This window comes from Paramisgurnus dabryanus, chromosome 9 (assembly GCF_030506205.2).
Source record: "Paramisgurnus dabryanus chromosome 9, PD_genome_1.1, whole genome shotgun sequence".
In the NCBI taxonomy this organism is placed as follows: Eukaryota; Metazoa; Chordata; class Actinopteri; order Cypriniformes; family Cobitidae; genus Paramisgurnus; species Paramisgurnus dabryanus.
This window is the reverse complement of record NC_133345.1, coordinates 29,281,190-29,296,642: the sequence shown is the minus strand read 5'-3', so window position 1 is coordinate 29,296,642 and position 15,453 is coordinate 29,281,190. Positions and strand designations below refer to the sequence as shown.

The following is a 15,453-nucleotide window of genomic DNA, read 5'->3' as shown; positions in this document are numbered from 1 at the left end:
AAAAAGCTGAATTCCGTGACATGGACACGGATAAAGTGATCAAATTGTTTGAGACTATAACACAGATTTTCGTTAAAGAGATAGTTCGGCCAAAAATGATATTAAACCCATGATTTACTCACCCCCAAGCTGTCCGAGTTGCATATGTCCATCGTTTTTCAGACAAAAACACATTTTCGGATATTTTAGAAAATGTTTAAAGGAACAGTATGTAGGATTGTGGCCAAAACTGGTATTGCAATCACAAAACTTGTGGCTAAAACTGGTACTGCAATCACACAGCTGGTGGCCAATACACAAAATGACAACATAAACATCAGTTGAGGGCTGCAACTCCACTTTTTAAATGACAATATCCTGGCCAGACCACTGTTGTCAGTGATATAAGTATTTGAAATGAAAATGATTTCTTAATATGTAGTGACATAAAAGGGCCATTTTATGATTCATTGATATTCATTTCTTACATACTGTTCCTTTAACATCTTCTGAGGGTAATCCGCGTGGTGTTTTTGTAGAAATATCCATATTTAAAACTTTATTAACGAAAATAAATACCTTCCGGTAGCGCCGCCATCTTAAACATCTTAGACTTTTCTTAGTGACGTATGACAAATTCGGAGGGCGGGGGCTCAGAGCAGCAGCAGAGTAGTCTCCGTAGGCTGCGTAAGCTCTCATCCTGAATGCGGACGCGACCAAGATGGCGGCGCTACCGGAAGGTATTTATTTTCGTTAATAAAGTTTTAAATATGGATATTTCTTCAACAACACCGCGCGGATTACCCTAAGAAGACCTTTGTTTATCATCCTGGAGCCGTTTGGATTTAATTTGTGAAGGATGGACAAACTTTTTTGGACTTGAAGGTTGTGGACTATGGGTAGACCCCGTAACATTACATTTAATCAACTGAAAGATCTAAAACATTTTCTAAAATATCCGAAATGTGTTTGTCTGAAAAACAATGGACATATGCAACTCGGACAGCTTGGGGGTGAGTAAATCATGCGTTTAATATAATTTTTGGCCGAACTATCCCTTTAGTATATAAAAAAAATGTATTTATCATTAATAGTCATCAATCACTAGCCAAACGTATTACACAGAGAGATTTCAACTTGACCATGACAACTTAAGTCATGAAGCGCCGAATCTGCATGGCGTCAGAACCTGTGTCAGGGGAATGAGAACACTGTTTCTATTGATCAGAGTTAGGAAGTGAAATATTATCTTGGTTACCTTGAAGTGCAGCACTTGAACTGTACAGGTGCAATAGCTGAAAAGTGGATGAACCAAACAACATTTTGGTTGTTTCTGTAATGTTAATCATTTTGAGAGCACTGAAAATTCAATATTATATTGATGATACAAAAATTTCTGTGTCATTGTGTATGCCAAATCTCATTTATCTTTTTCCTCGTGTGACAAGAAATTATTGGTTTTGTTAATTCGTTGTCATCAAGCAAATGGGTCTATTGAAATGTATGACATTCATGCTGTTGGGCAGATATCCATCTGTGTGTCAATTGCTTGAATGGCAGTGACATCTACCATGTGTTTCTGAAGCTTTTTGTATAAACTGTATATTTCGATATTTTGTTTTCATAATTCTGCTGCTTTTCTGGCTAGAAGTCAGGGACTGTGTCTGAAATTGCCCTCTATACCATTAAATAGTGCACTATTTGAAGGAACATCAATTTTTGTGGTGTCCGAAATCATAGTAGACATCATTGAGTGCACTCATTAAACCTCACAATGCACTGCAATAAGTTAGGAATAATTGACGACAGGCCGATGAATTGTTCGGAAAATTATTTTTTAATATTTTTTAATAATCCAACGGCCTGTAGTTAATTATTCCGCTTATACTACGTTACCACACCTCAAGACATTGATTACATGAAATATTTAAAGGTATTGCTATTGTGAGTAGGACTATTTCTTATGCATATCATCAAACGGCAATGCTGGTATTGGAGGCTTGACCCGTCGATAGCATTCTAATTCAGATATTAATGAAGTTATTAGAAAGAGAGCGAGAGCGACAGAGACACAGAGAAAGAAAGAAAGAACGAAAAAGAGAGAGAGACAGCAATTTTGTGAACGAGGCTACCTCTGTGCGTCTCTAAACGGCGTTGTTATTGCCTCGGAAAATCGTCTGTCATGTTGTTTTTGTTAGTCCGTTATTACAGTTAACTATGCAAAGAGAAATTGAAGTGTAATGCGGTCAAGAGAGCTGCCTGGTACTACGTCCGTTGTGCGTTTCCCCAAAAATAATTGCATACCTCAGAACGTTCATCAGCCAATCAAATTTAAGCATTCAACGGACCCGTAGTATAAAGAGGGTACAATCGATGTACACTCACAGCTAGCCACTACTCGTCCACCGAGGTTCACACCAAATGAATTCTCGCGTCTTGCGGGAAGACCCGCCCATATTGCAGCACCTCCGGCGAGCTCAAGTGACTTATGTAGGGAAAGCGAATGAGGGTATGGGGGTATTCAGGAAGTCAATTTTAGCACCCTCTATTTGGCGTCCTGAACAGTTTACTTGTGCTTCTTCTGCTTACAACTTTTAAACTTTTTGCACCTTCTGAAAATGTTGTGCTTAGAAAATGTGACCCTGTCTGGCTAAAGTCTCAATCTAATAATGAGATTTGGAGCATCCAAATTTAATTTCACATTGATTTCAATCTTTGACATGACTTTACTCAGACAATATTCAATTACATTTTATTTATATAGCGCTTTTCACAATTGTTTAATTGTTTCAAAGCAGCTTTACATTAATAGATGCAGGAAAAAACACAGAAAAATCATAAAACATAAGCAGCAGAATACAGTGGTTAAGATAAACCATCCTAGCGAACGTAGTAATAACGTAACGTATGTACAGTAAGAGGGTGCTAAATAAAAAAAACCCTGTGGGAAAAGTCCTAGAAGGGGAAAAAACCTTGGGAGAGAGCCAGACATAGCTGATATATTATATTAATAGGTATGATATTTTTACAATTTCATGGGGATTAAAACCTAATATATATGTATGTATACATGGATAAGTAGATAAGATGGGGGCAGCTGGTGGTCGTTGATCTGACATCAGCTGGGCATCATGTTAAAGGAAGGCCAGTAGATCCGTTGCGTAATGACCTTCATGGCAGCTGGAACTGGGTCTGTTAGTCCCACTGTCTTCGGGAATGAGGACGAGACCAGGAAAGAGAAACAAAATCCTATTAGCGTAGGGGCCATTCACAAGTAATGCAAGTGTCACAGTGACTAAGTTTCCATCCACTTGTCAATCGAATTATCTGAAGTTCGGTAAAAAAACTTATGCGAATAAAGCTGGTGAAAGTGTGTTTCCATCCAACGGCTTTAAAGCGAATAAAAACCTCTACGTAATGACGTCACATGCTGTTTTGCGATCAAATTGGTATATCGAATTGATTTGAGACATTTGAAGGTGTTTCCATTCATTTTCACACTGAATCGCACAATATTCAAGCAAACATTTGCGAACAAAGTTTTGCTAGACAAAATGGATTGCGCCATACAAGTTATAAGTGCTTATGTGCCAGCTGAGCTGATAGCGACATATTAAGCTATAATAAAAAGAAAATGACGTTAACATCAAATTGCTATGATGATGCAGATGCATGTAAATGCCCGACGACAATGGAAGCATTAACGTGAAATGATAGTCCGGATCAATGCTTAACGTAAATGAGAACGACAAATATCTTTCCTGAGCTGTTAATATTGGAAGCCAATGAAACTACGAGGGTTCTTTGGCCGAGGATCCATCTCATCAAGGTCGAATTTGCTTTTATTTTCCCTCCGGCACCGTTGCGAGATAACTCTCTTTTTTGAAACACATATCCCTGTTTGAGCACCTTACATTTACTCCGGAGGACGTCCCACGTCTTGTCATAACCATTGTTGGACATTTCCTTCCCGAGTTCCTAATAAATTATGGCATTTCTTAGATTTTTGCTATCTAAAATAGAGCTGTAATCGTGCCTTAAAAGTTAGGCCTGAAATAACCGGAGCCCGACAGAACCGGAGCCCGACAGAATGCAGCCCGAACCCGAAAGCACATTTAGATTGACAGCTTTTTAAAAGCCCGAACCCGTTTACAGCCAGATATTATTTAAATGTGCGCACGCAAACAGCTTTTATCAAGAATGAGTAATTTACACATGTTTTAACATTATATATTAATGACTAACTGGGCTACACGTCACTTGGAAGTTGAAACAAAGAAAAAAAATAAGTCATCTGTATTCTGTAACATCGTAACATCTCGTTCTAAATAGGCATATGCAATAAATTATAAATAGGCCAACATGCCAATAAAAACAATAATTTCTTAACGAATTAAATTAAGATAATACATTCTGAATAAGATGGTTATTTGAGAATAACGAAATTAAGATAAAGGTTCCGTGGGATTTGCTTCGGCATGCCAACATTAGTCTATATCCTCTGTCTAAATCATGTATTTAGTTATACATTAAAAAACCTTTACTCACCAAGATTAGGCTACATTTTTGTTAAGGAAATTATTAAATCCACTGTAAATGTCTTCAGCGTGGTCCTGCGCTTACTGATAGGGCACCCAGCAGCATTGAACTTGACCGCTCATTTACCGTGCAAAGGCGGAGCACGAGCCCGTTGAAAATGTTAGAAATGAAGCCCGAATCCGACCGAACCCGTCGGGTTTGGGCAAAGATCTTCAGCTCTAAAATAGCCTTTATTTTCTCTGGTAAATTAAATTATAAATGAGTCTCGTCTCGTCGTTTGTCCACTTACATCTGACTTTGTTGACACATGCCATGTGTGCCACCAGAGCGGACCTAAAACTTTTTCTTCTTTGTTTTGTGTGTGTGTTGCAACCATAAAATGACCTAAACCTTAATCGCAAATCATTATTTATTCGGCAAATAACGTTTCCATCAGCGTTTATCGCATAAGCCACATATCGATCAAGATAAAATCCGATGAGATCGAACGTATTTCTTTTGAGTCGAAATTCATGAAATTCAATCGAATTTTACTGTTTCCATAAGGCATTTTTCATTCGATATCACTTAATTCGGATAAAAACATGTGGATGGAAACATGGCTAGTATTGTGGTTTATAAATATGCTCGGTTCCAGATAGGCTAGCTATTGCGGCATAAGTATATTACCCAAACAAGTTATGTGAATGCTTTTTTCTGGAAATGCTATTGTGAGATAAGTATATTTACTAGACAAATTATGTGAATGCTTTGTTAAAGAGAAATATTATAGATATCAAGGTTTTATCTTCACAGAATTTTTTTTACATTATGTAGTAAAATAGGGATGCACCGAATATTCGGCCACCGAAAAAAGACTTTTATCACCGAAATAATACGGCCGAAATGTTGTGATGACGCAAACAGAAACCGCGACCTGCACGTGCTTGTCTGAAGCAACATGTATGCGGCGTGGATGTATTTAACCGCAAAAAGACACTAAAGTACGCACAGAGGCACATGAGGTTGTGTCCGGTCCAGACGTGATCATCACAGTGAGTACGCCCTTCAAAGATCAGAACTCTTGATGTGTAAACTTAAGAGAGAGTCGCGCAAATGTGTCTCATACTGTATAGTCCATTAACATACATGTGCCGAATAAAGCAATGAAAAACAACGTAACGTTTTTATGCTGCGCTGTTTGGGATTCACCTTCGTTCTCTGTGTGCGCGCGCGTTTAAGTGCCCTCAATAGTGCACACACGAGTGAGACGCAAACAAGCGAACGTAAAATCTTTCTGTTATTGACAGGGCACATATAAACAAAATTATCTCCAAAGTATTCTTTTTCTAATAAAAACATTTGTTTATGTCTTAAGTGTATGTATAGATTACAGTCATAAATTCAGTCTCTGCTTATTTAAAGAGACAGTAACCTCAATTAACCTACTTAAGTCTAACAAAGAGACAAATAGCTCTAAAAATAATAATATATTTAATTTATACAATAAAGACAGTGTTATGACTCATTTAATTTGATTTCTGTACCTAATGCTAATGTTAGCCCTTATTAATGTGCAGCTTTGTTCTTTTTTATAAATGTTTGTAATTTCTTTATTTGTTATTAGATTTTCCCCACCCCTTTTTGTTGATCTGAAAAATAATCTGATCCATGCCTCAAAAACTGTTATGTGATCTGAACCGTGAGTTTTGTGATCTGTCACACACCCCTAGTAAAGTTAGTACACAGTGATAGCCATAAATGCATTTGTACTAATAATTGGCATAATAATTTATTTCGGTGTTTCGGTTTTTCGGCCTTGGTTTCCTCATTTTCGGTTTTCCGTTTCGGCCAAGAATTTTCATTTCGGTGCATCCCTATAGTCAAATTTTATGTAGAAAACAGTGAATCACAAAAAAATTACTTTAGCTGGGTTTTTTCACAGACAGGGTCACAAATATCATGCTTCAAATCACCCTAAATTCTAATCAGTTACAGACAATGCCAAACAGGGTGTTAGTCTGTATCTTAGCAGTTCATTGCTTATTGACTTTGGATCTTGCTGAGTACAAAGTTGGCTAAGATTTGGGCAAAGGTTTCTTTGCTTGACCACTTAGACGTGCATTTAGACATTGTTAATTCTAATACAATCTAATTGTCGAATGTAAACCCAAATAATTAAATATGAGCTGTTTTTCTGTCTTCTTCTGCAGGCATTCGGTCAGGCATACACCAACCAACGAAAGACAGCTGAGGACGGTGAGACGCATGAGGAGACCTTGTTGCGGGAGTCTGCCTCTAAAGAAGCCTATTACATGGGACGTCTAGTGGATCTACAGAGCCAGCTTAAAGTGAGCAGCTCCGCGGCCTCTAACGCTCAAGCCGAGACTGAACGTCTCAACATCCTGGGACAGGAACTCAGAGAGGTCAGTTTGTATTGTAAAGTATATTTTTATAATCACTTGCATTTTCTTTCATGCATTTGTTCTTGTTGCTAAACTGGATTAATTACTAGGGAACACACATACTGATAACTTGCATGTCACTTTGGATAAAAGTGTCTGCCAAATGCATAAATAGATATATTTATTAGGGTTCACCATCCTGTAATAATGTTCATTTTTCAAAACTGGTTGAAACCTTGTCAAGGTTGCAAGGTCAAAGAGTCATTTTAAGGGCAGCCATTTGTGTCAGCAGTCATTGGAAGCAAAGGGTGGTGTCACTGTCGCCCGATTCCATTGTAAAGGGCAAATCCATGGCTAAGCTGGGGAAGTAATGTCCTGAGGTCCGCACAAAGACAAACAGTACACACACACTTCACTGCAGACCTATGAGAATTTCACTAAGAATTTCAAACCACGGTCACATACCTTACATTTTTCCTGGATTTCCTCCAATATTGTACCGCATTGCTCCTGATACCTCATTGTGTAAAGCCCCTGATCACCACTACTACTATAGCACAGTACTGGGGTTGGTCAGTAATCCTCTGGAGTTTAAACAGGACATCACAACAAGGCTTTGAATACACGACATGAGATCCTCTGGGAGAGCTGTGGTATTGTGTACAGTAATCAATACCTCAGCTCACGGAAAGGTCATTTGTCAGGACGACCAAAATATTTCAGACCATGACAATGTGTGATGCTGTCTTTAATAATTGTTTAATTATCTGTATAAGATGAGAATGAAGCAATTATGATCAGTATTTTTGCATACACGAAAGAAAATGTACTATATAGAGATGCCAGATCTTGTCATTGTAGTATGTCACATTCTGTTTCATCCATTAAGGATGCCTGTGCTGTGACTTTCCCTTATAAAATGAACTATAAGGAAGAAAGTGCTGACATGGGGGTTTCCTCTGATGGAAAGCAATTTGTTACCCAGCATTCCTTTCCATTCAAGTGTGGACACGCTCAATAAATAGTCTAATAAATACTCTTTTATAAGACATAAAGCTTTTATACGTAAGCCTAATGGGTCCTTTTGGATTCCCTACAAAGATTTATAATGACATACCCATATGTGACCATACATAATGTAAAGAACATTCTGTGAAAATATAACTTGGTATCTTTAACCTCCTAAGATGAGCTTTGGTTTGTCTTTTTTTTCAGATTTCTTCCAGCTATTGGGGGTTAGGAAGAACCAATAAATATAATAACCAAATATTTTCTTACAACATGAAGCAGTGTAATTGTCCATGTTTGTGTACAACAGGTTCCAGTTACACAGAATTAAGTATTATGGTGCAAACAAAATGTGGACATCCAGGTCTTAGGGGGTTAAAGGGACACTCCATTTTCCCGCTCCCCTAGAGTTAAACATTTGAGTTTTACCGTTTTGGAAACCATTCAGCTGATCTCTGGCGCTACCACTTTTAGCATAGCTTAGCATAATCCATTGAATCTGATTAGACCATTAGCATTGCGCTCAAAAATGACCTAAGAGTTCCGACATTTTTTGTTTTTAAAACTTTGCTGCCGTAACAGGGCTGCAGCAGGTGCAGCATGATATTACGCAGGACCCGAAAATGGTCCCCATCTATTGAAAGTTACCAACGGGACTATTTTCAAGTGCTGCGTAATATCATTGCGCCTGCTGCAGCCATGTTATGGCAGCAAAGTCAATGATTGTTACACCGAAATGAGAGTATAGTTTCTAGCCATATCTGCCTAGAAAATTGCAACTTTTAATTTTCTGTCAGTCTTAGTACACGATGTAACTACAGAAGAGTCAAGTTTTAAATAGGAAAAATATCAAAAGTCTTTGGTTATTTTTTTAGAATGATGCTTATGGTCTAATCAGATTCAATGGATTGTGCTAAGCTATGCTAAAAGTGATACTGCCAGACCCAGAGATCAGCTGAATGAATTCCAGAATGGTAAAAATCAAATTATTTAACTCTAGGGGAGCTGGAAAATGAGCTTTTTTTAAATGGAGTGTCCCTTTAAATAACATCATCACTCCAGACTACTCCCTCTCTCGCTTAAACTTCCGTCAATATTATTGCGCCTAAGATTGAAGTGTTACAAACTAAGTGCTCTTCTGCCATACAATATAGTTCTGATTTTTTTCGGCTTTAAAAATCGCCACGTTTTATTTTGTGGCACCATACTTACTTGTGTAACTACTCATGTAACAGTCTTTAAATAGGGAAAACATGGAAGTTTTTGGTGGCTTCTAAATTCATCCCTGTTTGGATTCTAATGAATGAATGGGGCTAGGCTAAATGCTAACACATTCACAACGCGCTGTACAAAGATAAAAAGTGCACACTTATTATTATTCATGTTTATATTAACTCTAACAGAGTTATTCTTTCAATAGCTTTAAGTGCAAGTGATTTATTTACTTTCTTCCTCTTTTATCTCTCTTTCAGAACAATGAGATGTTGGAACTTCAGAGGAACAGGATGAGAGAAGAAATCAGAGAGTATAAGTTCAGAGAGACAAGACTCCTGCAGGACTATACTGAACTTGAAGAAGAAAACATCACTCTGCAGAAACTGGTGTCAACACTTAAACAAAATCAGGTACACACACACACACACACACACACATGCATGTGCACTTAACTTCCTTTCCCCGTTTACCATTTTTATCTGGAATAAATAACTATATAGATTGAATAAATATATGCATATAGATATATCTAGATAGAATAGATATAATTAGTATGTCCTTTTATGCATAATTGTAAAACAGTTTTTTTTTACCTGCTCTTAATGATTGTAAAGGCCGGTTCACATCAAGGACTATAGTTATAGCAGAGATAGCTAGAGCTATAACTAGAGATAGAGTCCAGAACAGAACGATAACGTTAGGCTACAGATAACAACATCATTGGGATTTTTAGCTGATGAACCATAGACAAAACATTGACAACCAATCAAATCCAATCACATTTTAAGCACCTGTGCATTTAAATGTGAAACTGCAACACGTGAGATTAAAGTAAACATAACTTTTTTCTTCACTGGTCCCGGCTTCTCTCCCATGTTACAATTAAACTGAAACTTCATTAGGACTGCCACTAGGGGGCGAACTCTGACAATGGTGTCAGAATGTCGTGTTCAGTTGAAAGGCAGCTTTACGGTAGTTTACTGTATGGAAGCAATATTCATTCTAGAGTACACCACCCATTTTTCTTGATAAGAAAATTGACCTAAGAAAATAAGTCTAGTTTTTAGATCATTTGTGTTTAAAACAAATCTGAAAAACAATCTGCAAATGGGGTAAGAAAAAAATCTTGAAATACTGTAAATTTACCTTTTACTTTAACACTTAATTCTAGCTAATTTTAAGAAAAATTTTCTTATGAGAGACTTATCGAAAATGCATCTTGATTTAAGAATGTTTTAATATTTGTACTGAAAACAAGTCATTTTTGCAGTGCAATAATTAAAATGTTATTATTTACCTCATAGTGGTTGTCCTCATCCTCTGCCTAACCTTGTCCTCAAATCTCTAAAAATGTACAGGTAGAATACGAGGGTTTGAAGCACGAAATTAAAGTCCTTGAGGAGGAGACGGTGCTCCTCAACAGCCAGCTGGAGGACGCCTTGCGTTTGAAAGACATTTCTGAGGGCCAGTTAGATGAGGCACTGGACGCGCTGAAGAATGAGAGAGAACAAAAAAACAACCTGAGAAAGGAACTTTCCCATCATCTCAGCCTGACAGACAGCGTGTATGGACCCAGCACTCACCTGACCATCTCTGCCGTGGAGGGGCTGAAGTTTTCAGATGAGACAGCAAACATTTCTGCCTCCGGGTCAAGTCCCAATAATGAGGATAGTAACCGGTGTAATGAGTCTAATGGGCACGGACTGAAGTTGAATGGTGAATTCCATCGACCTGGAGGCAGGAAGGGCGAAGTGCTGCACCCTGTATCTGATCTCTTCAGTGAGCTGAACCTGTCCGAGATACAGAAACTCAAACAACAGCTATTGCAGGTTAGTCACATCAAGACAAAAATATATAAAATATTCAAGATGGTGGAATACAGCATGGCAGTGGTTCTCAAACTTTTTGGTGTGGACACCCCCCACACCCCCTTGGGTAGGGTGGATAATTATGCGGCCCCCTCCCAAAGAAAATTATGACATTAAACAATCTCAGACTTAGTTTTGGAACTACACAAATGTATTAATGACACAATATAGTGATGTTGTTTAGAAGCCTTATTTTTTATGTTTAAAGGGATAGTTCACCTTAAAATGAAAATTCTGTCATTATTTACCCATCCTCATGTTGTTTTAAGCCTGTATGATTTTCTTTTTTCTGATGAACACAAAATATATTTTGAGAAATGATGGAAGACACACAGCAGATAGTGTCCATTGACTCCCATAGTAGGAAAATATTTTGAAGTATTGTGATAAATGATGGAGAAAATATTTTGCTAAATGATGGTAAGCACATAGTTGACGGTATCATATTTTTTATTCCTACTATGGAAGTCAATGGTCACTATCTGCTGTGTGTATTCATCAGAAAAAAATAATTTATACAGGTTTAGAACAACATGAGGATGAGTAAATGATGACAAAATTTTCATTTTATGGTGAACTATCCCTTTAATTACACAGAATTTATGCTAAATGTATGCATTTTACAGAATGTCTTAAAGGGCACCTATTATGGTCTTTTTACAAGATGTAATATAAGTCTCAGGTGTGTCCAGAATGTGTCTGTGAGGTTTCTGCTCAAAATACCCAACAGATTATTTATTATAGCATGTCCAAAATGCCCCTATTTGGGTGGAAACAAAAACACACAGTTTTAATGTCTGTACCTTTAAATGCAAATGAGCTACAGCTCCTCACTTCCTTACAAACAGACAGTGAGCGCTTTCAGTTCAAATAGATCTGATTAATACAGTCTGAGGCAATAGTATCTAGTGGACGGAGTACAACTCGCTGAGGGTGGAAACTGTGGTAATGCAGGACTGTAAGTAGGCGGGGCTTTATCATTGTGACCTCACATTGATAAGAGAATCAAAACGGCATGTCTAATGAGACCGATATGGTTTAATGGGGATTATAAAACAAGGAGCGGGGTGAATTTTTCTTCATTGTAGGGTCTGGCAACACACATTATGTCCAAACACCTTGTAAAAGTGGATTTTGCATATTATGTGCCCTTTAAACTGGGGACCCCCCCCCAATACTCCATTCTAAATTACAAATGTAAACTGCAAACGTAATATTTTTTTAAGTATTACAATTATATAACATGTTTGTGTCTGAGGGACTTGTCAAGGGAATGTACTTGTTATATATAGCCAAAAATATAGCCAAGAGCCTGTTGTCGACTCCCATTGCAAAAATTAGTTGCCTTGTCGTTCAAAGAGTTTTGTTGCCCAGTGGACATGTCCTTTTCTCACATATATCTCTTCATACACACATATTTGTATCTCAGAGACATTACCTGCCAATTATCCACAATGTTTCTCATCAACCCTGTTCAGTTTCTCAATTTATTTTCTTTTGTTTTGTTTTCCCTGGATCTCGTCCAGTAAGAAATCAATAGGGTTTCGCTTTCTTAGCCTTAATTGTTTGAGGTGGCTGATGACTCTTTTGCAATGACTGATCAAAAAGCAATTAAACAGCACTTAAGCTCAATAAGAGGAATCACATATCTGTGATTATGCTAAATTTGTAACAAATAGTGATTTTACGTATTCTTCTATATTATTCTCCACTAGGTGGAGCGAGAAAAGGCATCTCTGCTTACCAACCTGCAGGAGTCTCAAACTCAACTACAACATACACAGGGTGCTTTAACAGAGCAGCACATGCGCGTTCACCGCCTCACCGAAAGTGTCAATGCCATGAAGCGTCTCCATAGCGACAAGGAGTTTGACACGGAGGAGACCGAAAAGTGTGATGGGCTCTTTAACGGTTGCTGTGAGTATGAGACGGACACCAATGGAATAGAGATCCTAGAGTGTAAATATCGAGTCGCCGTTACTGAGGTCATTGACTTGAAGGCAGAGCTTAAAGCCTTAAAAGAAAAGTATAACCAATCTGTGGAGAGCCAATCAGAAGAGTGCAACCGCAGAGAAGGAAAGGTCAAAGCTCTGGAAGAGCAGGTGAAGCGTTTGGAGAAAGCTTGCCGTGAGGGCAGAGAGCGTGTTAATAGCCTGGAGGCGGAGCTTCAGGGCACTTTGGGTGTGGCTAATGAGAGTAACAGTATGTTGAATGCTGCTCAGGATGAGCTGGTTACGTTTAGCGAGGAACTCGCTCAGCTTTACCATCACGTCTGCTTGTGCAACAACGAGACGCCAAATCGCGTCATGCTGGACTACTACCGTCAGAGCAAAGTCACGCGAAGCGGAAGTCTCAAAGGCACGGATGACCCAAGAGCCCTGCTTTCTCCACGGCTAGCTCGCCGTCTTGCTGCCATTAACTCATGTTCAGACATGTCCAAGAGTCCTCAAGATTCTCCATCAAAGGAACCCATGGGAGAAGGATCGGGAAGTCCCAACAAAACCCCATTCGGTTCCCCAGTCCACTCTTCATTACTCTCCGCCTCCCCGGTGCCAGAGACCGGAGATCTCCGCAAGGAGCCCATGAACATCTACAACCTTAACGCCATCATCCGTGACCAGATTAAACATCTGCAGAAGGCCGTCGACAGATCGCTCCAGCTGTCCAGGCAGAGAGCTGCAGCACAAGAGTTGGCGCCCATTTTGGATAAAGACAAGGAAGCCTGCATGGAGGAGATCTTGAAGCTCAAATCCCTCCTGAGCACCAAGAGAGAGCAGATTGCCACCTTACGCCTTGTCCTCAAAGCCAATAAACAGGTGGGAGGCATTAGCTAAGTTTGTGTCTTTACTAACACATTCCAATATCTCTTGGTTTAAAATCTAAAGCTTATTGGTTAATATCAAGCTTCATGTTTGTTCTCAGACAGCAGAGGTGGCCTTGGCTAACCTGAAGAGTAAATATGAGAACGAGAAGACCATGGTGGTGGAGACAATGATGAAGCTTAGAAATGAACTGAAGGCTCTTAAAGAAGACGCAGCTACCTTTTCCTCACTGAGGGCGATGTTTGCCACAAGGTGCACTTACTATTCATTTACAATTTATTGTAGATGGGGCCCAAATGCAAAGTTAAAATTAATTTGATTCTGTATTCTTTCTGTATTTCTAGACTTCAAACTTGAACATTTACATTGTAGTTGGGCTTGATTCTAGATGATTGATGCTTAATGTTTCTAGCACTTTTTAATGGCTGTTCAAATACTGTGTGCACACCAAAAACGAAGAAAATATGCACATCGCTTTACTCGCTTCTTTTACAGGATTACAGTTTTTTGCGTCACTCACGTGAATTGAAAACAGTGCCCTCCATTTTTGATGCAACCAGACATGTCAATAAGTTCTTCACTAATTGGTTTGCGCGTCAATGCGTCATGCGATTTTCACGATTTAAATAAAAAAATTTTTACTTGCGCAGAAGACGGGGACTGCGCCCGATACCACATACTTTCCTACTATAAAGTAGGCGAGAAAAAGTAAGTAACAAAAGAAGTATGTCCGGTATCCACAGTACTCATAAAAGAGTAAGCGAAAAGTACCCGGATGACCTACTACTTCCGGCTAGATTCTGAAGTGTGCATTCAGTGGACACTTTTCATAAGCAAAGTTTTGCGTATATGTGCTTGGGGGCACCTACTTGCAGAGAAGGGTACTGCAATACTTAGTACCAAGAGAGTGCACCTTCATGGTTTTTAAAGGCGGGGTGCATGTTCTCTAAAAAACAATGTTGATATTTGAAATCACCTAAACAAACACACCACTACCCCAATAGAATCTGGACCTTCTTTTGATAGACCCGCCCCCCAGATACCCAACCCAGGCAATGATGTCGGTTAGTAGACATATCTAAATGCTGATTGGCTGCAAGTGTGTTTTAGTACTTGAACTGACTAACTTTTCCAAAGTGTTTATCAAAAATCATGCTCCCCGCATTTAAATAAATTACTGTTTAAAAAAAAAAACAATTTTAGCCTTAAGTTACTCTGTCTACCCATTAAAATTTCAAGATTAGATATTGACTTGTCATATTTCTATTTTATTAATCGCACAGACAAAATCATAATTGTCTATGGTCTGGGGGCACTGCCCCCCCTGCCCCCTCCAAACTCCACCTATGTCACTTTTCTTTCCCATGAGGGCATTGCCAAACTAAGTGCTGTGCACAGAAGAAATAATGCAGCATTTTTGATGCTGGCACTAGCAGCAAGGGCATAAAGACGATGTATATGGTAAAGACACCGTCAGCAAAAACAGCTAGATGATCAGTCCCATAAAAACCACCTCAAGTGAGCGTAAAAAACTTTTTTGCGAATTAAGGGATTTTTATTCGAAATTTGGTGTTTCCATCACTCGTTTTTGATGTGATAAAATGCGCATTAAATCATGTTAATGGAAACATGGCTAAT

The 15,453-nt window shown here is 38.6% G+C and overlaps 1 protein-coding gene across 3 annotated transcripts in view; it reads left to right on the top strand.

Moving 5' to 3' along the window:
• bicd1a (bicaudal D homolog 1a) overlaps positions 1-15,453 on the top strand; it is a 36,087-nt gene that overhangs the window by 11,959 nt on the left and 8,675 nt on the right. For all 3 annotated transcript variants that reach the window (XM_073815781.1, XM_065283507.2, XM_065283506.2), the window contains exons 2-6: positions 6,711-6,923; positions 9,383-9,535; positions 10,484-10,954; positions 12,709-13,809; positions 13,916-14,067. In XM_073815781.1, the coding sequence (XP_073671882.1) occupies positions 6,711-6,923; positions 9,383-9,535; positions 10,484-10,954; positions 12,709-13,809; positions 13,916-14,067 (2,090 nt within the window). The remainder of the gene's footprint in view (positions 1-6,710; positions 6,924-9,382; positions 9,536-10,483; positions 10,955-12,708; positions 13,810-13,915; positions 14,068-15,453) is intronic.